At 46.5% G+C, this 23294-nt stretch overlaps 1 protein-coding gene across 1 annotated transcript; it reads right to left on the bottom strand.

The window, feature by feature from the left end:
• Positions 1–270: 270 nt before the first annotated feature.
• LOC136457066 (auxin response factor 4-like) lies at positions 271–5321 on the bottom strand. Its single transcript, XM_066457109.1, has 15 exons — positions 5097–5321; positions 4866–4972; positions 4666–4761; positions 4475–4531; positions 4219–4377; positions 4015–4099; positions 3695–3785; positions 3453–3617; positions 3185–3304; positions 2996–3068; positions 2737–2908; positions 1717–2645; positions 1255–1445; positions 996–1172; positions 271–709 (listed from the first exon to the last, which is right to left on the bottom strand). The coding sequence occupies exons 1-14, from the start codon at positions 5146–5148 to the stop codon at positions 1037–1039; spliced, it is 2433 nt and encodes an 810-aa protein (XP_066313206.1). The 5' UTR covers positions 5149–5321; the 3' UTR covers positions 271–709; positions 996–1036.
• Between the last annotated feature and the right edge of the window lie 17973 nt (positions 5322–23294).

Here is a 23294-nt window from a genome sequence, read left to right as displayed (position 1 = left end):
CTTTGCCTTTCGCTTTGCTTCGCTTTCCTTTGCATCACCAGACACCAGGCACCAGGCAACACGATAAGGAGGGAGAGGCAGAGGGGCCCCGCCACACACTTGCCCTGCATTCCCATCCCCCAATCATGCATATGGACGGCAAATACAGCCAGTGTGTTCCTTTAGGTCACTGTCATCGCCACGAAGACAGTGTAAACGACACGGATTTGCCCTAAGCATATGCATCACACAGCACACAGCGTGTTGAGAGCAGACCGGGGAGGTCACAGGTTAGGTCCTCTATAATTATAATACATTCAGTGAGAAGATCAGACATACATATACCAGTGTTTGCCATTTATCTCACGCTACAGAGCTACGCTTACAGGGGATTAAAATGCCGCGAATAGCTGCTGGTTAATACCAAAGGTACTGCTACTGCTTGCTACTACTTAATACTGGCTGGGACTGGGTACATAAATATTTACATCAGAAGGCAGAAGAGCAAATCAGCAATAACAATAGTAGTAATAATCTTGGCCCTTAAAACTTGCTGCCAAGAGCCAAACTGAGGAGAAGCAAATGGAGACAGTTCTACGTTCACTACTAAAACCCAAACGGACGGGATGGGTCGCTACGGACAAGCAAAAGATTTCAGGAGTTACTTGGCTGGGACCCAGGCACCCGGCACAATAAGTTCATCATGCATCGTCGGCTTCCTTCACTCAACCTACACACAAGCCAAAAGGGACAAACGAAAGATGAGCCCCTTTTCCTTTTTCAGTGCAGCTTATCATGCCAAACATAAGTATCTTGTGACCAGAGGCTTTCGCCTTTCGGGATCAAGAATCAACATCATGTGACAGTTTTAGAAGAGCTAAGCCTACCAGATGCTGAATTTAGCAATGCATTTACAGTTACTAAACAGAGACGACCAATGTTTATTTAGTTTCAGTTAAAACCCATTCGCCATCACTTTTGCAAAAACAAGTATTGAGGATCAAAGGAGGACTTACCTAGTTATCTAAAATTACTTGCTACAGGGCAGGCAGACATCCTACTCATTTGTGGCGGCGCAACCTTCACCAGCTGCTAGAGGTTCCTCCTTTCTTGGCGCAGATGATTTTGAGTTCATCTTCTGGACCTCCACCTTTGTATAGATGTAGATCTTCCGCACTATGCTACAGAACTCTCTGCTCATAAATAATGAACTGGTGTCAACATTGGAACAAAAGCACATACATATATCAAGCTCCGAGTAAGATAAAGACTTACTCCCACGGGTCATCTCCCACAAGCATCATGTCACCCTCGTTGTCAGTATAAACGATCTGCCAGTTTCTGTTGGCAGATACTAGTTCGCCATCGAATTCAAACATCTTGTCTAGTTCTGCGTTGAGTTCATCATAGTCAGTGAATTTTGAGAGGTCCACAGATCTGCCAAGCGCAACTCCTTGCTTATGAACCTGAAAACCATTCAAAGCAGAAGTGTAAATTGCAGAGGATAGGAGTACAGAAAAAATATAGGCTCAGCCACAAAGCAATCATGCAATATTATTATACATATACATACATATATAATGGTGCAATCAAGTCATTCTACATGGACTGAAAGCATCCATGACATGTATCATCGATTCATCGGGCATGTTGAGTTAATTGACTTCTTTTTATTTTTTTTATTTAATTCTATCAAATGGAAATGTTTGGCAACCTAGGAAGACCACCAAACAATACCTTTGTGCAGCTCCTTATCGAAGCACCCTGGGACTTGCTTTGAATATCTTTTGAACTTTGCTGGGCTTGCTGAATGCTTTTCTCGTTCTCAGTTGCAGTTCCAGCTGTGCTTACAGACCCCTCAGGCAAGCATTCATTTTGCACAGGTTGCAATTCATTCACAGGTGCCGATGGTCGAGTTTGTACCACATGTTCCCGGATAGCAGACAATGGAGAGCTCAACTGGACAGGAGATGGACTGGTTGTATCAACTTGGAACCCAAAAATCTTGAACCCACTGCCTTCTCTAGTCTTTTCCAAATCAAATGGAGCAACTGTTGCATGGGGCCTGACCACTCGTGGCTGTTCAACCTGGGGAAATGGCTGGTTCAACCAACTTGATGGGTTTTTTCCAAAGCTGAAACCCTGCTGCTGCTGATCACCTGGATTACCATAGACCGCATTCTGGTCGCTCCAGAAACGCAAGTCATTGTTTGCTGTTTGTGTCCTTGTGCTTGATTCAACAGTAAGAGAAGGTTGTTGAGCCATATAGAAGTATGGATCCGCAAAGCGATGAGCTGAACCCTGATCTTGAAACTGATTGTTGAAAGAAATACGGTGATGATTGTCATCATAAGCTTGCATAAAGAACCCCTGCGTATCTCCAAATGATTGAGGGGCGGTGCGGGCATCCTTGAAGGCAGAACGTGTGTCCTTGAACTCAGTTTCACGCCTTCCCAATGGCATCCTATTCTCCATAGCAGGTCTCTGCTGAAAATTAGTGTGGGCTTTCCCATTGGGTGATGGGGACCACATCATCGGCTTCTGAACAGTGGAATCAGAGTCGTTGCTTTCAGTCATGTTGTTCCTCAAGGTCATCTGCTCTTGACCTTGCAAGACCGAATTTTGATGTTGTGTTTGAGCAGAGCCAATATCGATCTTGGCAGCACCTACAAATTCCACAAGATGATTTGTAAAGCATTAGCCTGGCTATATTTTAGTCACCATTGCTCTTGTAACCGAACAATCTAATAAACTTACTTTCTTTTGCGAGAACAGATGCTTCAGGTGAAGGTGGAGGAGCATTTTGTCTAGGTCTTTTTACTCTAGAAGAAAGTGGGAGTGGATTAACGGGAGGTGATGAAGCAGGCTCTATCTTCCAAGGAGAGACCCTATCCGGTCGCGGGATTGTAGAAGGCTCATCCCAGCGCACCTATAATTAATAATAAAAAAAGCAACCCTTCATCAGCATAAGATTTAAGACCGTAATGGAAACAACAAATCTTGAATAAGCAGTTACCTTCAAGTATCTCCAACTCGAATCAGGCCATAGTGGGTCAAGATTTTCACAGCCAACGATTGTACCAGTAAACCTACAAGACAAGATAAAAATGCATCACAAATAAGTAACTACAAATAATGAGCAGGTACAATGATGGGACCAGGTGACATGAAGCTACAAAACACAGAATAACAATAAGACAGTTACCTCTGCTCTGGTGCCTCTTCCCCTTCAAACCTCATCCTGAATCTCATCCCAATAGAATAATTGTTTTTTACTGACTCCATATATTGATCATATGGTATGATGAACTCTGAAGGGCTCGTCCTAACATTGATATTTAGAGATCAGCAACAAGTTAACTACCTTTATTAAGAACAAATTGCATGTTATAGCTTCATGCAAGATTATCAAGGTAAACCAATATGTAAAGTCTCAGAAATGTAATCAGTTTGTTGCAGACATGTCAACATACCTGGGCTTGTAGTAGACAGTGAACATGGATTTGGTGTTGATGGCATGCCATGCAGTCGCAAGGACTCCGAGGTGCATGCTTTGGCTAGATATGACTGAAGAAGGTACATTAGACAACTGCCTCATAGCCCGCCTAACACCAACTCGAAGTTCACCATTTTCTCCTCTGCATAAGGAATAACAGAAACTTAGCACCAGATCGGGAATTGCTTTCATGCTGGGTAGGCAGGAAACACAGCAGACCTGAGGAAAATGAAGGCGTCTCCAGCAACAAGCCTTTTGGAACTAACAAAAACACTCCAACCACTCTGAAGGAGATGCCTCCTAGGTTGCCCTGAGGACAGATTTTGCGCACAGTTAACAATCATCATCAACATCAGGCACTTTTCAATTAGCATAACAGATACAATGAATCACAGCGAAACTGATGGATAATCTAAACAAAAAATACTGTATAAATCGACATCACACAGACAATCGAAAGTAACGGTGCAACAAATCAATCAGTCCCATAGCATACATGACAGGTACGAACCACGGCAAATGAGAGGAGCCCAAATTACCGCGAAAGATGTGGCGGAAGCGCCACTCCATGCCATGCAGATCCTTCGCCGCCAGCTCCTGTGTGGGAGGCGACTGCGTCATATCCTACCAACCGAACAAAGAAGATCAGCTGACCCGACGAGAAAAATCTTAGGCAGAAGCTCGCGCATCTCTAGTTCTATTAATAGCATAGTCCAAATCCACAAGGGGTGAAGAACACACACCAGTGGAGGGAGGCACTCGTCTGCGTGGCGGCGCAGCACAGAGAAACCGCCGTGTGTGCTGGTGTCGGAGGCGGTGAGCGTCTTGCAGAAGGACCTGACTGCTGGCCTCGGCGACGCAGCGGACGCAGAACTGGCCTTCTCAGCCGCCACATCGGTTTGCTGCATGAACGAACAAGCAAAGCGAGAGCAAGTGAGAATCTCCGAGTACCGAGGGAAATTTTCCCGAAACACGTGCCGTCCTGAGTTGGGGGGCTACCTCGGGCTCTGGCATGAGCATGATCTGCGCGTAGACCTCGTCGGTGTCCGTCTCCGCCTGGAAAACCCCGGAAAACGCGTAAGCACCGGGCCTGGAATTGCTCGCCGCAGGGGAAGCGGCCGCGCTAGACGCGGAATTGGCAGCGAAAATCCGGGGGAGGGTAGAAAAACACGGCGGGAAGAGGAGGGAACCTTGAGCTCGACGTTGAGCACGCGGCAGAGCAGCTTGGAGGGCAGATCGTAGAGGCGCATCTGGTTCCCCGCGACCTGGTTCATGGACGCCTCCACCTGAGAGCCACGAGCACCCAAAATCAGCAACCGGAGCAGGGGAGCAAGCTAAAGCTCCAGCGGGAGCAGAGCAAGAGCGGGAAGACGAGGAGGAGGAGGTGTACCTGCTCGATGTGTCCCTGGGGGAAGTAGAAGACGAGGTCGCCGACGCGGGGGACGGTGACGAGCGGGCCGGCGCAGGCGCGCCAGAGCTCCGGGTACAGCGGATCCCCTGCCGGAACAGAGCCAGGCACCATCAGCAGGAGCTCCCGCGGGGAGGAGACGGCGAACACGAACAGAGAGAGAGAAGACAGCGGGCAGCCGGAGCTGGACGGATCTGGCGAGCGCGTGCGTACCTGAGTTAGACGGGGCCTGGGACGGCAGCGCCATGGCTGCTGCGGGCGGCATCTGCCTCGGATCGGGCGGCGGCGGCGGCGGGGTGGGAAACCCTAGACGGAGGAGAAGAGGGAGCGGAAAGGGGGAGGAGGCAGCGGCAGTAGCAATCGGAGGGGGAGAAATGTTTTTGTGGGCGGAGGAAGGAGAGGAGGGGAGACGGGAGGAGATGGGGTAGGGGGGGGTTTCGTGTGGTCTCTTTGTAGGGAGTAGAGATAGTCACCCCCCACGAGACGCAGCGGTGGCGTTCGGACAAAAAGAAAGCCGGTGGTGACCCGGCCGCGTTGGCTTGGACCACGGGTTCGCGCGGTCCGGTCACTCCGGTCCAGTCCGGTTCGCCGGCTGGGGAAGGCGTGGGCCCGGGCCGGTGCTTGCGTGTGTGCGGCTGGCTGAGTGGCTGTCTGGTCTGACCGGCCTGCAGCGGCAGCAAAAGGGAGACGGGGTGGGTGGTGGGTGCGGTGCGGTGCAGTGACCGGGCAGCAGCAGCTGGCCAGCTGCGGCGGCAGGACTAGAGCAGTGGCGGGCGCTGCCGCGCACCTCACCACACCTACGGACGGACGCGCAGCCCTGTTCACTTCATCGCTTGCGTCGTTTATAAATCGGCTAACGTTGTTTCGTCAAGATAGTATCATAACTGATAAATATGTCTCATATCTTGTTTAGATCGTAAGTTTTTTCACTCTCTCTCTTACATTAAATCTTTGACACATGCATGGAGTATTAAATATAGATAAAAAATAACTAATTACACAGTTTAATTGTAAATTACGAGACGAATCTTTTGAGCCTAGTTAGGCCATGATTGGACAATAATTATCAAATACAAACAAAAGTGCTGCAGTGTCAAATACTGATTTCTGACCAACATTATATTATATTAACAGCGAAAATTCGTAGGTGACGGACGGACGGACGGGATCCCACGCCGCAGCAATGCTTTCTGTTCTGCACCGCACCACCCTACTCTCTGCTGTTTTTACTCTACAAATATTATTACTGTGCTGATAGTTGTTTGTGAGGAAATTATTATCTTTCCGGAGAAAAACTGAAAATAGCCGGGGTTGATGGTTGAAGGTTGAATTTACCAGTGAGTGATGGAACTCATCTCTGACTGTGAGTGGCCTTTCAAGTCAAAGGTTTCTTATTTCTAACTCAAGCCTTGTTTGGCAAGGTTTATGTGGCTACCGCTGTTTGCTATGGTTGCTGTCTTGCTGAGGAGCAGAGCAAGATGGTGCAAACAAAAAGAACATTGAGGTACCGTTTAGATGGTAAATTTTTTGGCGAAATGCTACTATAACACTTTTGTTGTTATTTGACAATTAGTGTCCAATCATAGTTTAATTAGGCTTAAAAGATTCATCTCGTGAATTTCGTCAAAACTGTGTAATTAGTTTTATTTTTTATTTATATTTAATGCTTTATGCATGTGTCCAAAGATTTGATGTGACGGAAAATCTTAAAAAATTTGGCATTTTGAAGTGGAACTAAACAGGGCCTGAGTTCATTTAGAAAAGAAGAGAAAGAAATGATCTTGCTAGTGCAGGCTCCGTTTGGACCCTCCAGTTTTTAAGAATCTGGTTTTTAAAAACTGGATGGGATCTAAACATGCTAGTTTTTGTCTAGTATTTTTGTATTAGTTGTTGCCATATTCTTAAAACCCAAGAAGACGGTACCCAACTTTTGTCAGTTTCTTGTGACCAAGTGAGCAATAAATGAAGCCAGATTCTTAAAACCTGGGGGATCCAAACACCCTCACCAGTTTTTGTTCAGCATCTAGATTTTAGAAATTAGAGGGAAAAAACTGGTTTTTAAGAATTCGGAGAAACTCATCCAAACAGGTCCGTAATTGTGTCAAGACAAACCGAAGAGCTATGCTAAATAGGGCATTAAAGACGTCTTATATCGGTAAACGTTACATCGCACTCAATACGGACGAAACTACTCGTACTACAGCATAGTAAATTTGAATGGGTCCTGTAACACCCTGAGTGTTAGTCACGAGTTAAGCAGCAAAATTGAACTTAAGTAGGGTATATCAAGCAATGATTATGATCTCTAGTTCATAATCTGGAAGTAATGATGAAGGTATTGAGGTCAAACCTATGAAAATGAAGCCCAATGTGGACTCGGACAATACACTTTGTTTACATGTGGACCCTGGTTAAGGTTAGACATGAGTAATGTTAAACATGCTTGTTTCATATACATTACATCAACATGCATCCATCTTGAACAGTGGGAAGGTTTCATAAAGATTGGAGCCAAGAAGTCATATGAAATAATAAGTTATAACCTTGATGGAATTGCTTTATTAAGTAAATGAGAATATGAGATGTCGACCAAACCTTGCTACCTTGCCCAAATAACTCTAATTGAACTCTACAACAAAAGTCATGAAGGGTTCGTGTTGAACAAATGTCAAGAAAATGCCTTAATTGATCGAAAACCCTAATTCCAAGGTTTAACGAGGTGTTGCTTTGATCAAGATGAAGCAATGGTTTCTGTACCAGATATGAACCTTGACTTTTAATAAAAGTTAAAGTTTGAGTGGAGTATAACAAACTTTATTTGTGGACCAAGACCTATTTCAACTCCTAAGTGGCTCAAACAATGGTCTCAAGTTTGAATCAGCTGCTGTTTTCAGCCCCAGAAAATATTCTAAGTCTGAGATTGGTGGCAAGGATAGTTGGCATGTCGCGTTCTCATATTTTCGTTAGGCAACTTGACTTGATCCCAAAATAAAAGTTAGAGTTTACATCTTGGAGAAGGACATACAAAAAGTTAGAATCAATTTGACCAAGTAATTCGAGCTCAAGCAGAGCAAGACTTAATCATCAATTAGTCGCTGACACTGTCAACTTCGGGCTTAATTAAGCGCTATTGGAGAGCTATAATGGCCAAGCATCTATAAGGAAAATGGACCCTAGACCCATTTACTTTGGATTTTGGTCTTTGATGACCAACACAACCAAATGGAACTAATGAATTTGCAAGTAATTGTTTTGTAGTTCAATAGGGTGCAAGACGTGACTTAGACGAAGACGACATAATGATCCATGATCAACACCATAAGCAAGACCCTAGAAGCACAAGAGAAGACCCAAGATATCAAGCAAAGTTCAAACACGAAGATAGGAACCAAGCCAAACTCAAGATCGTGAAGAAACGAGCTTCACAGAGGTGACCGGACATGGTCCTTATAGCGACCGGACGTGTCCGATCAAGATGCTCGGCAACGGTAGACGTCAGCAGTAGCGACCGGACGTTGAGGATTCAAGTGACTAGACACGACGATGACACTATTCACTATCGTGATAATAGCTTAGTACTGACTGGACGCTGGAGAGTGATCGACCGGACGTAGAAACTGCAGCGTCCGATCGAGTCTAGAGAGGTTCTAGAGCGGCGCCAGCACGACCGAACGTGTTCGATCAACAGTGACCGGACTCAGCGCCGAGTCCGATCAACGTGCTAGCTTCAATAGTCGGGACGACCGGACGCATCCGGTTAGGACAACAACAGCGTCCGGTCAGTAGCAGAAAGTTAGGTTTTGCTCCCAACAGCTACTTTTTCAGTGGAGCTTATAAATAGACCCCCAACCAGCCATTTGAGAAGTGGAGAGCTGAGAAAAAATACCAAGAGTGTTGATACACCATTTTAGTGATCTCCACTTGCATAGTGCTTAGTGATTCATTAGGTGATTAGCGTAGGTGCTTTGTGAAGTGCTTAGGCTGATTAGACCACCGCTTATGCGCTTGCTCTAGGTTTAGACCTAGTGTTTAGTGAGGTTTGCATACCTCTTACTATTTGGTGCTTGCGTGCACTATTGTTGTATATTAGAGGGGCTTGTAATCTTACGAGATCACACCAACCGCGTTTGTGGTGTGGCCGCCACTATGTACCGAAGGGAACAAGGCCCGCGGCAGTTCGGTCAGAAGCTTGATAGTGAAGATGGCGATGAGCGGTCTAGGAAAGGCTTGCCGAAAGGCACACCGGAGACCCAACTAAGAGCTTGGCCCTTGCGAGGGGCTCTAACAAGGACTAGGAGAAGCTTGTGCGCTTCTCGATACCTCGATAAAAATACCGAAGTCGTCGACAGAAGTTTGCATATCTCTACCTTACTCTTTAGCTTCTGCATTTACATTGCAATCTTGGTGTGTACTTTACTTTCCTAGCTTAGTGATAGGCTAGTTGATAAGTTTGGAACCTAGGTTGCATAACTTCTTTTGCGGTAGAGATAGCAACATACTAGCAAAACTGTAGTTGCACATTTAGATAATTTATCTTTTGCATTGGTTTTGCTAAGGGTAGAAAAAGAGGCCATAGTTTAGAGTTAGAGTTTTAAGTTGCCTAATTGACCCCCCTCTTAGACGTCATGGTCCCTTTCGATTGGTATCAGAGCTGGTTGGATTAATTTGGACCTTTGACTTTACCGCTATTGAGCCGACGCTATTTAGAGTGGTTGGGATGGATACCTCAGGACTCCGCACTTTGACGGCACTAACTTCTCCTACTATAAAGCTAGAATGTCTTGTCATTTCGAGGTGGTAGATTTGGGTGTTTGGAGAGTCACTCAAGATTAGATGAAACCCATTAAGAATCTCGATAAACCCACAAAGAGTGAAGAAAAAGAAATTCATTTTAATGCTAGAGCTAAAAATTACTTGTTTGAATCTTTTAGAATGGATGTGTTTAACCAAGTGTTCACTTTAAATACGATACATGAAATTTGGTTAAAACTCCAAGAGTTCCATGACGGCACAACTAATGTACGTGAGCAAAAACATTGTCTAGTTAAACAAAATTATGATTCCTTTAAAATGAATGATGATGAGCTTGTTCGTGATATGTATTCTCGTTTGAATCTAATTATCAACGAGCTCCATTCAATAGGATTAACAAAGCTAGATGATGCAGACATTGTGAGGAAGATCATCTCCGTACTACCACAAAAGAAATATGCAAGCATCATCATCATCCTTCACAACATGGAGGACTTGAGCACCATGACCCCGGCCATAGTCATTGGTAAGATAGTGGCATTTAAAATGTCACGCAAAATGGGTCAAGAAGAAGCCTCTTCATCAAGCAAAGGCAAAACTCTCACATGTAGTGAGAAAAAAAGATAAAGGGCAAGCAAGTTGAGACAAGTTCAAGCTCAAGCTCCTCAAGTGAAGGTGAAGAAGAAGATGAGGATGATGACGACGACAAATCAAGTGATGATGATCAATCTTCCTCCTCCATCTCTAACCTTGATGAAGAATCTATCAAGCTTATCAACAAGGTGGAGAAGATGATCCAAAAACTCAATGTCAAGGGTGTGCCCATCCAAATTCAAGATTTTATCTTCACCAATCAATGAAATGAGCTAAGAAAAAAAGAATGCTATGAATACAGTGAGTTGGGGCACTTTGTGGAAGTTTGTCCAAACAAGCCCACACCTAAGACAAAGAAGAAGGCATGCAAGGACAAAGCCCTTGCATCAATAAGGTCATGGAATGATTCTTCAAGTGAAGAAGAAGACCATCACAAGAGGCATGGCTACAAACACTCATCATCAAGCACTTCATGAGTGTGCCTTATGGCACGAGGTAACAAAAAGTCTATCCCTAGTGATAGTGACAATAATAGTGATAGTGATGATGAGCTACCTTTTTTTGAGCAACTTGTGCAAGAAAATCTTAAATACGCTAAAACTTACACTAGTCAACAAAAGAAGTTAAAAATGTTGCAAGAAAAACTAGATAGCTCACAACAAGTTTATGCTACCTTGCTTAAATAATATGAGACTTTTGCTAATCTCAATATTGAACTATCTACTAAAATTGAGCAACTTGAGGCTAGTATAATAACAAATGCATGCACAATCAATGATGAGCAACTTGTAAAGAAAAATAAAAAATTAAAAGAAAAGTTAGCTAGCTCACAAGATGCTTATAAAAGTTTGCTTGCTAAAATGGAAACCATGAGCAAACATTGTGATGAGCTAACTAATAAAGTTGTTAATCTTGAAGCCATCGGTACAATCCTCACCAAGGCACCTAAAAAGAAAAGTTCTATCTTTAACATGTCTAAAAAGGATGCTTCGACTTCTTACAATGATTTATGTTTAGACTCACCCTTGTGCAACCAAGTTTGTGTTGAGAAAGTGTTGTAGATACAAGCACACAAGAGGTTGCAATGGAGAATAAGCAACTCAAGCAAGAAGTGGCTCGCCTTACCAAGGACTTGACTCAAGTAAAAGGCAAAATAAAGCAAGACCAACTTCATCAAGATAACATCATCAAGGGAGTGAAGAAGCTTAATGAAGGACAAACCATGGTTTGCTACGTATGCCACAAGGAAGACCACAAGTCCTATGAGTACAAGGTGAAGAATGGGGGAGGAGCTAAGAAGAAAGAGAAAAACAAAAAGGAAACAAGCAAGCTCTCCAACACCTACACCAATAAGGTGGATAAAAAGGCCTCCACACCTTATCTCGTTTGGATGACAAGGTGGTGGCCATCAAGGTGAACAAGCAAGCCAATAATGGGACCAAACATGTTTGGATGCCAAAGGAGATCATTTCCAATATGGAGAGCACCAAGAAGGTTTGGATCTCGAAAGAGAAGTGAGAAGTCCGATGGACTTCGGGGAATTTAGAGACTTGGCAAAGTATGGCTGTATTTCATGTGGTGCATCATTATGGACAAGGTAATTGCCAAGTGGGTTAGTGAATGCTATGGACCCAAATTTCCCTTCCCATGTTAGGTAACTAGATTTAATTTCTTGCAATCTCAATTAGCATCTAGTTCCTTTTCATGTCTAGGTTTGCATTTGCATGCTTAAATATTTTGTCTTGCATACACTAGGTATATCTTATGATAGTCTTGCATACACTACATGGTTTAAATTGTTTAGGACCATGACACATAGCTTGTTTTACAATTGTTTATCTAATATGTGCTAAAGTCAAAATTGTAGATAATTTCTCTCGAATATCACCTTTGAAAATGATTCTCACATTCATGTGATGTCATCTTTTAAGTGGTATTTTTTATTCTAAAATCAATATGCATGTCTCCTACAAGTATTCTATACTTGTGTACATAAATTTAGGGGGAGGTTACTCTACAAGTTAGATGTTTTGAGACTAACACCTTTTCAATCTTATCATGTCAATAGTAGTCTCATTGGAAGGAAAATGGAGTCCCTAGAGTTAAGCATCATACTTTAAATATCCACCACCTATTGCAAGTGGTATAAATCAAATTGGTTTTCACATGTGGTATTTCTAAACCGATATCATCATGTTGATTTCACTTTGGTATTTATATGCTTTCTCCATGCATTATATAGATTAAACTCCCTTGAGCATTAATTTACCAATTATGCATAAACTACATTCTCCATCATATATATGCATATATTTAGGGGGAGCTTAGTCTATGTAATGTGAGTATTTACACCAAAATTTGGAAGAAGAGTCGCAAGGAACTCGAAAGCTCTCAAGATCATGTCAGCAGAGAATCAATTGCGTATAGATTGGAATTAGCTAATTCGAATGCAGTACTAGAATCGACTTTCTTTAGGCAGCGTCAGCAGATAATGACAAAAGCTACGATCGGCGCTAGGATAAGACATGATGGACTCTACAAAAGGGAAAATATTAAAGTCCAAGTTATTTTAAATTAAGAATGTTTTCTCTTAGAGCCAAAGATTGTGATGAGTCGTGCTTAGATAGGAGTCATGCGTAGGTCCCGGGTATAAATATCAAACCCCGGCTATTATAAAAGACACACAATCAATCAAATATCAGTTATTTACTTTTTTCGGCTCCGGCCACCCCTTATGAGTAGGAGTAGAGTAGATGTCGGCGAGTTCTTCAGCAAGTATGGTTGTATCGATCCGGTCAACCTCCACTTCTTGTCTATAAGTACCGTCATAGCTTATACCTATGTTCGTACGGCTGCATCGATCTGGTCGACCTCCACTGCGACTCTGGTATGAGTTAGTTATCAACTCTTATCTAGTTCAAGTATGGCTTCATCGATCTGGTCGACCTCCACTGCTCAAACTAGATTAAGGTCAAGTTATCAACTCTATCTAAGGGTGGTGTTCCTTCAGATAGATTCATTAAGTTATCGATATTGCTTATTGCTTTCATTATTTATTTAATTACAACAACATAACTTTGCCCAATTGGGATTGATCTAGATCGGCCTTATATCTTTTTTTAACCCATCGTTTGTTAATCTAAATTAATCTAATCTGCACTTTAAACGATAAGCTATGTTTTATCGGCTGTTTTACATCAATCTTGATCGTGCATAGCGTGCGGTTAAGGCATGTTTGATCTTGAGTAGATCTATTGGCTAGCGAAAACTGTTCCATGGCCCGTTATCACGACCTATGTGATTCTGCCTTACACCTCACTGTTAGCACCATGAAGTGGAGATTGTTATTTGGTAGATCTATTCCTGAGAGGACATGACCTTAACTGTGCGATATGCCTGAATCGGCTATTTTTGCCGATATCAAGCGCTTTCACGAACAGTTCATATCATGAGATCATTGAAGTAGCGATAGGTTGAAAGATATGTTAGCCCCATTATCGAGGATCTAATACTGGGGTACCCAATGAGGTGGAACTAATAACCATCAAACATTGACACTTTCGGTCAGACAAGAACGTTACTGTGCTTCTTGCCCAAACGATGGAAGATTGGTTCCACCTCGCCTGACCCCCGAGGGCTAGACTCTGCCTCGCCCGATGACTGCACCCTGATCCTTCATAAAGACGAGCACATGGAGCGATGGGATGGGCGTTTTAAGCCCTTTTCGACCTAACAGTGCCTGAACAGTGTTATAGGCACCAACTTTTGTTCCACAGTATTGTAGGCACCGCCATTAGCCCTCGGACGCGGATACTAACACAAGCATGCGATAACCACTATGATCCAAGACATAATTCACATTGCCTACAGTGACGGACATCCCCGTCTACTCCCCGAAGGGTCACAGCTTGGCCCTCTGACACGCCGCACCATCCACCGACGTAGGATGGGACGCACTCACTTGCTAACAGAGGCGAGGGCAAGGCCCTATAAGGATCAACGAACATGCCATCCCTGACATGGTCTACCATGTTAGAAGGGCAGGGACATTAGGAAAAGGAAGACTCGGCTCCCCCAAAGGACCTTCTCTACCTTTGGTTTTTTTCCTCTTTCTCCCATCTCTAAACCTTGCTCTCTCTTGGTCTATAAAAGGGAGGGCAGGACACCCTACTAAAGGGACTGGCATTTGATCGATCGTTTTCGACACACAACACACACTCAAGCAGCAACCGAACTCTTAGTGTCGTTTCGACCTTTCCATCAGAGACTTGGGACCTGTCTCTCTCTCGACCATTTGTACCCCCTACTACGAACCTTTTTCGGTACTAATAACATGAGTAGCAGCAGACTGGACATAGGGACATTCTGCCCGAACCAGTATAAATCTTGTGTCCTTTAGTACACCATCCGAGCCTAACACGCAACAATTATAAATTTACTAGTCGGTGCTTGTTTAAAACATCGACAGTTGGTGCGTCAGGTAGGGGCCTTTGCATGTTCCAAATCAAACCTTGGATGGCTAGCCATGTAATCAGCTGGGTCCTAGGCACACACGTGCATTTCGGTGACCTGGACTTCATGGTCACGGTAGGGGGAGAGTTGGCATTGGCCCACATCGCCACCTAGTCTCTCCCCACTGTCAGCTTCAACTACGGGAAGCTTGAGCGTAGGCTCGGTGTCTCCCCTAGACCCTACCCATCTAAGGAGGACCCATGCTGCCTCACCCTCTCTTTGGAACGCTCCACATGGAGCACCCCGACGGTGCTTCTGTTCGGTCTCCAAAACGTCGCGGTGACCGTTAGCCACCTTATGGCACAGCGCACGATCTTGTCCCCCGTGAACAACGAGTTCATGGGGATGATTGAAAGCATCACAAAATCCCTCCATGGCCTTGTCGCAGAGGGGCTGGGGTCGGACTCTAGCTCTGACTCCAGCAGAGGGAGCCATCACCCCTCCTAGGAATGTTTCATGGCAAAAATCCCCGAGGGACACGTCAAAAGCGTCTCCACGGAGGAGACTAATCCAATAGGCAACCTCGATGTCGGAACCGAAGGGGGGATAGTCGCCTCGCCTCATGTGGGGGTGGAGCAGCTGAGAGCCCAAAAGTGGGAGATAGATGAAGCCGAACAACAGCTTATTCAGGACTACATGGAGGTCGATCAGGAGATCGAACGCCGCGGAAATGGTAGGCGCGCACGCGCCGTGGCCCATTACGTAAACCAAAGGATCATCACCGACGATGAAACCCTTCCTCACTTCGCTCGGGCAAGCTAGAACATTGCCGCTGCAATGGCCTTGCTTCATGGCCTTCCAGAGGCCACAACGCCCGAGGATCATCGGGCCCACCGTGAAATACGCACACTACTCGAGCATGCGGCGGTGCAGCAGGCAGAAAGCTCGTTGTCCCAGCGATGTGAGCTCGACACCAGCTAGCGTATGCCCTTGGTGCATCCCGCCAGGGATGCATCAGTCCACCAAGCACCACAAGGCATCGGGCAGCGCGCTACAATCCTAATACATCAATGTTTTGGCCACAAACGCAACGCACGCAGCACCATCGACGCTCTTTGATGTGTCTACAGCGACCCAAGGGAAGGAGCCTACCGTGGCTATCATCCTTGAAGCAGTGAACGCTACGATAGCAGCGAGGACTAGAGGTCGAGCCCTAGCCTCCCAAGGCCTCAGGCCTTTAGCTGGCACATCCTCAATGTAGCATTCCTGCCAAGGTATCGACCGCCTACCAATATCCCTAAATACTTTAGGGAGATGAACCTCGGACTTTGGCTTAAAGACTATTGGCTTGCCTATCAAGCCGGTGGTGTGGATAATTACAACTTCATTATCCACAACCTCCCACTGTTCTTGGCTAATTCGACACGAGCGTGGTTGGAACTCTTGTCATCCAACGCAATCCAGGGTTGGGCGGATCTAAAGGAGATCTTTGTGGGAAACTTCTAGGGCACGTACAAACACCCTAGGAACCCATGGGACCTCAAGAATTGTCGTCAAAAGGCCGATGAGACCCTCCCTGAGTACATCCAGCGCTTCTCCCACTAGTGCAATGAGCTCCCTAATGTTGCCAACATCGACATGATAGGAGCCTTCCTGTCTGGAATGACCTAGGAGTCTTTGGTTTATAAACTGGGATGCAAAGGCCCGTAGACCACCAAGGAACTCTTGAACTTTGCCACCAGCCATGCCTCAGGAGAAGAGATGGTTAGAGTGATCTTCGATCGCCTTGAGGGCAAGGCAAGGTGGGATGAGGGTGCCAGCGAAGGCACTTCCAATCGTTCCGCCAAAAGAAAGAATAAGAAGCAACAACATGAGGACTCGCTCGTGGCTGCTGCTGGCCACAAGGGTGGTCAGAAGCCCACGGAAGGCGCTCCAAACCACTTCGAAAAATGCTTGAGGGGTCATTCTTGAACCATGCCTTCCCCATAAAGCATCTGCTCAAGGACTGCAGCCTCATGCGAAAGTTCTTGTCTAGAAGCTCCAACAAAGGGGAGCAGGGGAAGGAACCTACCCCCACTACGGACGATGCCGAGGAGAAGGACGATGACTTTCCAACACCGAATGGCTGCCTCATGATCTTTGGAGGATTAGCGGCCTATGACTCCAAACATCGCTAGAAGGTCGCACGCCGTGAAGTCTACATGGCCCAACCGGCCACACCTTGCTTCCTCCAGTGGTCAGAGTCTGCCATAACCTTTGATCGGATCGACCATCTGGATGTTGTCCCACACCCGGGAAGGTATCCACTTGTGATCAACCTGATTGTCCACCCAAAGTGACTCACCAAAGTACTATTGCATGGAGGTAGTGACCTCAACATCATGTATGCCGAGACACTCGATGTGATGGGTGTCGACCGGATGCGCCTCCACCCAACCCGAGCACCTTTTCATGGCATCATGCCCAGGAAGCAGGCCATGCTACTCAGGTAGATCGATCTACTTGTTAGCTTTGGGAATTAGTTCAATTACAGAACTGAGACTCTCACCTTCGAGGTGGTTGGGTTCCCCGGAACCTTCCATGAGATCCTGGGATGACCATGCTACGTGAAGTTTATGGCCATCCCCAACTATACATACCTCAAGCTAAAGATGTCGGGCCCTCATGGGGTCATCACCGTTGACACCTCCTTCTAATGAGCCTACGAGTGTGAGGTCGAGTGCGGTGGCCACGCCACGACAATCGTCGCCTCCAAGGAACTCACCACTCTTAGGGAGGAGGTCTCTGAAGAAGCGCCCAATGCGAAAAATCGACTGGGTCATTTGAATTGGTAGAGGGCTCCAAGGGGGTCCTCATAGATCTCAGCAGCTCCGAGGGTAAAATGGTGCGCATTGGTACCACACTTTCCTCTAAATAGGAAATCGCGCTCGTTGACTTCCTCTATGGCAACAAAGACATCTTTGCGTGGAAACCCTCGGATATACCAGGCATTTTGAGGGAGGTCGCTGAGCATACCTTGAAAATCCATCCAGGCTCCAAGCTGATGAAGCAACGCCTACGTCACTTCGATGAGGAAAAGCGTAGGGCCATTGATGAAGAGATAGTGAAACTATCAGCCACCGAATTCATCAGGGAAGTACACCACCCAGAGTGGTTAGCTAATCCCGTTCTTGTATGAAAGAAGAGCAGAAAATAGAGGATGTGTGTTGACTATATGGGCCTCAACAAAGCGTGCCTAAAGGATCCGTTTCCTTTGTCGCTCATAGACCAAATAGTCGACTCTACCTCGAGATGCGAAACCCTCTGCTTCCTTGATGCGTACTTCAGCTACCATCAAATCACGATGAAAGAATCCAACCAGCTCGTGATATCTTTCCTCACCCCCTTCGGATCGTTCTGCTATGTCTCAATGCCATTCGATCTAAAGAACGTTGGGGCCACGTACTAGCACTATATGCTCAAATGCTTCGGGGACCTCATTAGGCGGACCTTTGAGGCCTACATTGACGATATCGTGGTCAAGTCCAAGTGAGCCGACCATCTTGTTGCCGATCTTGGGCAAACCTTTGCGAAACTCCGAGCGAATGGCATCAAACTCAATCCCAAAAAAATGTGTTTTCAGGGTCCCACGGGGCATGTTGCTTGGCTTCATTGTCTCCAAGCGTGGCATCGAAGCCAACCCAAAGAAGATCTCCTCCCTCACAAGGATGGGCCCGATTCAGAACATAAAGGGGTTCAGTGAATCACAGGGGGCCTCACCGCCCTTAGCCAATTTCTAAAGAAAGTCAACTGCTTTGAGTGGATGTCCAAGGCCTAGGAGGCACTTGACATGGTCAAACTACTTCTAATGAGGCCCCCAATCCTAGTTCTTCCAAGCGATGGAGAATCCCTCCTGCTATACATAGAGGCCACCATGTAGGTGGTTAGCACCACCCTGGTAGTAGAGCAGGAGGAAGAGGGGCACACCCTCAGGGTGCAGCACCCTGTGTACTTCATCAGCAAGGTACTATCTGACTCTAAGACCCGCTACTCCTAGATCCAAAAGCTCCTATACATAGTCCTCATCACCAAGAGGAAGCTACGTCCCTACTTCGAGTCACACCTGATGACGGACGTGATGTTGTTCCCCCTTGATGAGGTCATCTAGAGCCAGGATGCCACAGGAAGAACTACGAAGTGGGCACTCGAGTTGATGGATCAAGGCATCACATATGCATCCCGAATGGTGATCAAGTCCTAGGTGTTGGCTGACTTCATCATGGAATAGACCGAGGTCCAAACACCACCGGCAGTCATCGATCAAAAGTACTAGATGATGTACTTTGATGGATCATTGACGAAGAAGGGCGCTAGCATGGGGCTGGTCTTCATATCACCCCTCAGGGTCTACATGAGGTACGTGGTTCGGCTCCATTTCCCCTCATCAAATAATGTGGCTAAGTATGAAGCGCTCATCAACGTCCTACAAATCGACATCGAGTTGGGCATCTGATGCCTCGACATTCGAGGTGACTCCTAGCTGGTCATCAACCAAGTCATAAAGGAGTCCAGCTGCCATGACACCAAGATGGCTGCATACTACTAGGAAGTCCAATGGTTGGAGGACAAATTCGATGGTCTCGAACTCAATCACGTCCCAAGGCACCTCAATGAGGCAGCCGATGTACTTGCAAAAGAGGCATCCAGTTAAGAGCCGGTGCCAACGAGCTTCTTCACCAGCAACCAACATAAGCCCTCGGTACGCTACAAAGGGTCAAAGCGGGCCAACGAAGGCCCATCAGATCTAGCCCTAGGGGCTGACCAACTGACGGCTCCCTCTGGCCCCGAGGTCATGAAGCTTGAAGAGTAACCAGCGAGAGAGCCCGACCCCCTAGATGACTAGAGAACACTCTACCTCAACTACCTCCTCTATGACACGCTGTCGACGGACAAGATGAAGGCTCGACGACTCACACATTGTGCCAAGTCCTTCGTTCTTATAGAGGGCAAACTCTATAAACAGAGCCACACCAAGATCCTGTAGCTCTGTATCCCCGTCGAATAGGGGAAGCTTCTACTGAGTGATTTCCATGGTAGGGTCTGCGGTCACCATGCCACGCCTAGAACCATGGCTAGGAATGCATTTCGATAGAGTTTCTAATGGCCCACCGCAGTAGCCGACGTCGAGCAAATCGTATGCACCTACGAAGGGTGCTAGTACTATGCTCGGCAAACTCACTTCCCAGCCTCGGCACTCTAGATGATCCCAATCACATGGCCCTTCACGGTCTAGGGGCTCGATCTGGTTGCGCCTCTCAAGAAGGTGCCGAAGGGCTACACCCACTTGCTTGTCACCATAGACAAGTTCACAAAATGGATCGAAGCTCGGTCGATCTCCATCATCAAGTCTAAGCAAGATGTGTTGTTCTTCCTCGACATCATCCATCGCTTTAGAGTACCGAACTCCATCATCATAGACAATGGCACATAGTTCATCGGTAAGAAATTCATTTGATTCTGTGATGAACAACACATCCGAGTCGATTAGGTTGCCGTCGTGCACCCCAGAACGAATGAGCAGGTCAAGCGCACAAACGGCATGCTCCAATAGGGCCTCAAGCCTAGGATCTTCAATAGGTTGAACAAGTTTGGCGCACGCTGGGTCACCGAGCTTCCTGTAGTGCTCTGGAGCCTAAGGACAACTCCTAGCCGGTCCTCTGTCTACACACCTTTCTTCATGGTCTACGGTTCCGAGGCCGTCCTCCCAACGGACCTCGACTATGGAGCGCCAAGAATCAAAGCATACGACGAATAGGGAGCCAAGGCATCCCACAAAGACACCATGGACCAGCTAGACGAAGCCTGCGACATCGCCCTCCTCTGTTTGGACAAGTACTAGTAGGCGTTGCATCGGTACCATAGCCAACGAGTGTGGGACCGAGCCTTCAACACCGAGGACCTTGTTCTCTACCTCGTACAGAGCAACAAGGACTGTCACAAGCTCTACCTACCCTAGGAGGGGCCCTACGTCATTGTGGAAGTACTCCGGCTAGGCACCTATAAGTTGAAAACCATCGACGGTGAGGTCTTCACCAATGCCTAGAACATTGAGCAGCTACATCGATTTTACCCTTAAATAAACACATACTCTTTCTTATCAGTTTTGTCTCCAAAAATCCCTAATCTTTAGTGACTTCTGACCCCTACAAAGAACGAGGGGTCAGACCTCACTCGAGGGCTAATATAAGTACATTTATCTAGCAAACACTCTCTGTGTTATCTTTGCAAATATTCTCTGAGTTTTCCCTCTTTTCTCATAGCGAGTCCTGAGGGCTAGGATTTCTGGAACAAAATCTGAGTCTAACTGGTAGGACTGTGGGAAACCCACGCCTCGGTGGCTCTGGCCTCCTTACTCACCAGCGTGATCAGAATTAGCTCGCCTGTACTTCAAGTTTTCATGACCTTAACTATGGAAAGGGTCAGAACGCACCAAGCCTCTTTTACAAAAAGAGGGAGAAAAGCCAAAAAGTTGTTTGCCGTAACGAAAGTTGAAAACTTATTCATTTTTTGCACAAATTCATTGCTTACAAAGTAATTTCATCACGAAAAGGACTAATGTATTCATAAATACAAAAATTGTTCACTCAGGGGCTCTCCCACAAACTTATTCTATTACAGTTTCTAACCAGTTCTACTATGAGTATTACTACGATCGTCGTGCCATGCTCTCCATCGGCGACGTCCTATCGCTCCTCGGGATCCTCAAGGGTGCCATCATCTACAACATCGAGCACCACATCGATGACTATGGCACCTCCATTGGGGCATCTAGGGACTATGCCATCATCATCAGCCGCAACCCTGACAATGGCACCCCCGCTAGGGCATCCAGGGACTGCACCATCATCATCAGCCACAACCCTAACAATGGTACCTCCACCAAGGCATCTAGGGATTGCGCCATCGTGATCAGCCGCAACCTCAACAACGGCACCTCTGCCAAAGCATCTAGGGACTATGCCATCATGATTAGCCACAACCCTAACAACGGCATCTGCATAGGGGACGTTCCCCACCGAAGAAAGGCCACCACGAATGATGGTGGAACCGACGACGCTCAGCACCCTCTAGTGCACCTCCTCTTTCGGCGAAAGTGGCCCCTTCTCAGCAAAGGCGGTAGACACCATCTCATCTATATTGGATGACCTCTAGCTTGACATCACGCTCTGGATTCATGAGGGAATCTATGAGTTTTTCTCTCCCTGGCATTCCTTCTCTCACTTAGGAACCACTGCGACGCATGAACGCATTCGGTGGAAAGGAAAGAGAATAGGTAGCGGCTCAGAAGGAGGCTAAGGAATGGGATGGGAACTCCCCTCTCCCTCCCTATTTAATGAAGAGGCACCGAAGCTGAGGAAAGGCAAAAGGTTGGGACAAAAAACTCTCTTCCTTCCTCTATTCAATGTAGATGGGAAATCAATGTCGATGGGAATCTAAGGGGACACGCCTGGACCGACAGGATGCGCCTAGACTAACAGGATGTGCCCTAGCTGATGAGACATTGCCAGGTCAAAATAGGACGTTGCCTGGGCATGGCCCACAACTAATGCATCTCGGGCGTGGGAATCAGGGCACACCCGTATGTAGGCGACTCTCCGCTTCCCCAGGCTAGACCATGGAACGACTCGATGATAGAACCCCCATCCAAGGGGGCCCAATAGGCCTCCTAGGTCGATTGGTTGGCCTATGTATAACAATGAACAAATGACCGCTAAAAGATAAGCACCTCTATTTACTTAATTTGCATGTTAATTTCATTACCAAGCGTCTGATCCCAGCAGTGGCGGGGCATGAACATTGCTCGGGGGCTATCGAGGGTGTCTACTTGTTTAGACATCCTCATCACCTGACCCCTCCATATATTTAAAAGCTAGAGACGTAGGGTGCGGGTGTAAAACTTTGAGTAAAACTAGATGAACCGCTAGACCCTATGCCCCAGCGGCTACGGTGTTTTTGTTCACCAACATAATCGAATTCACAATTCCCTATACCCCAAGTTTTTGCATCCGCCTTCTTGAGAAGGGTTCAGAGGGATCCGCCTGTAGAATCTCCTTCAAGGGAACTTGTCAGGTTGGTTAAAGTCAGTCGAACGGCTCAAATCGCCACCGAGAGACAGAAACAAAAAATAGCAATGCTCGTGCAGGTCTCGCCGACCTCGTCGCAAACATCAGACTCAAACCTTGCACGGACATGTCTGGTAAGAGCCTCTCATCGCCCATACCACCGAGGTAACATTACCGACCCCCACTTTCATTTCAATTAAGTCATACATTAAACCCATCATCCGCATGTTGCATATGCGATCATCGCATCTCAACACTTCGTGTCACGCTACGGAGCGACGCCCACCTCATTCAATATGAGCGGCAACCGATCAAGGTTCGAAGGCTGGCTCGCAAAAGGCTCAAGGCTGCCTCACGTCGAATAGAGCTAGGGGAGAAAAACCATGATGAGCCCCAATGGCCCTGCCCGACCCCGCTTAGAAGTGGACAGGGACATCACGACCTTTCTCGTTCGATTCTAACCTCGAGCTAAACCCATAGAATCTCCATCGAGGAGAGGCCAACGGGCCAC

This window comes from Miscanthus floridulus, chromosome 6 (assembly GCF_019320115.1).
Source record: "Miscanthus floridulus cultivar M001 chromosome 6, ASM1932011v1, whole genome shotgun sequence".
NCBI lineage: Eukaryota > Viridiplantae > Streptophyta > Magnoliopsida > Poales > Poaceae > Miscanthus > Miscanthus floridulus.
The sequence above is the reverse complement of the archived record's forward strand: the minus strand, read 5'-3'. Positions and strand labels throughout refer to the sequence as shown.

Coding starts and splice junctions, on each gene's coding strand:
- LOC136457066 (XM_066457109.1), bottom strand. CDS start 5,148: ATGCCGCCCGCAGCAGCCATGGCGCTGCCGTCCCAGGCCCCGTCTAAC. Junction 4,762..4,865: donor CCCAGGGACACATCGAGCAG/GTACACCTCCTC, acceptor CGTGGCTCTCAG/GTGGAGGCGTCCATGAACCA. Junction 4,532..4,665: donor TGCTCAACGTCGAGCTCAAG/GTTCCCTCCTCT, acceptor GGGGTTTTCCAG/GCGGAGACGGACACCGACGA.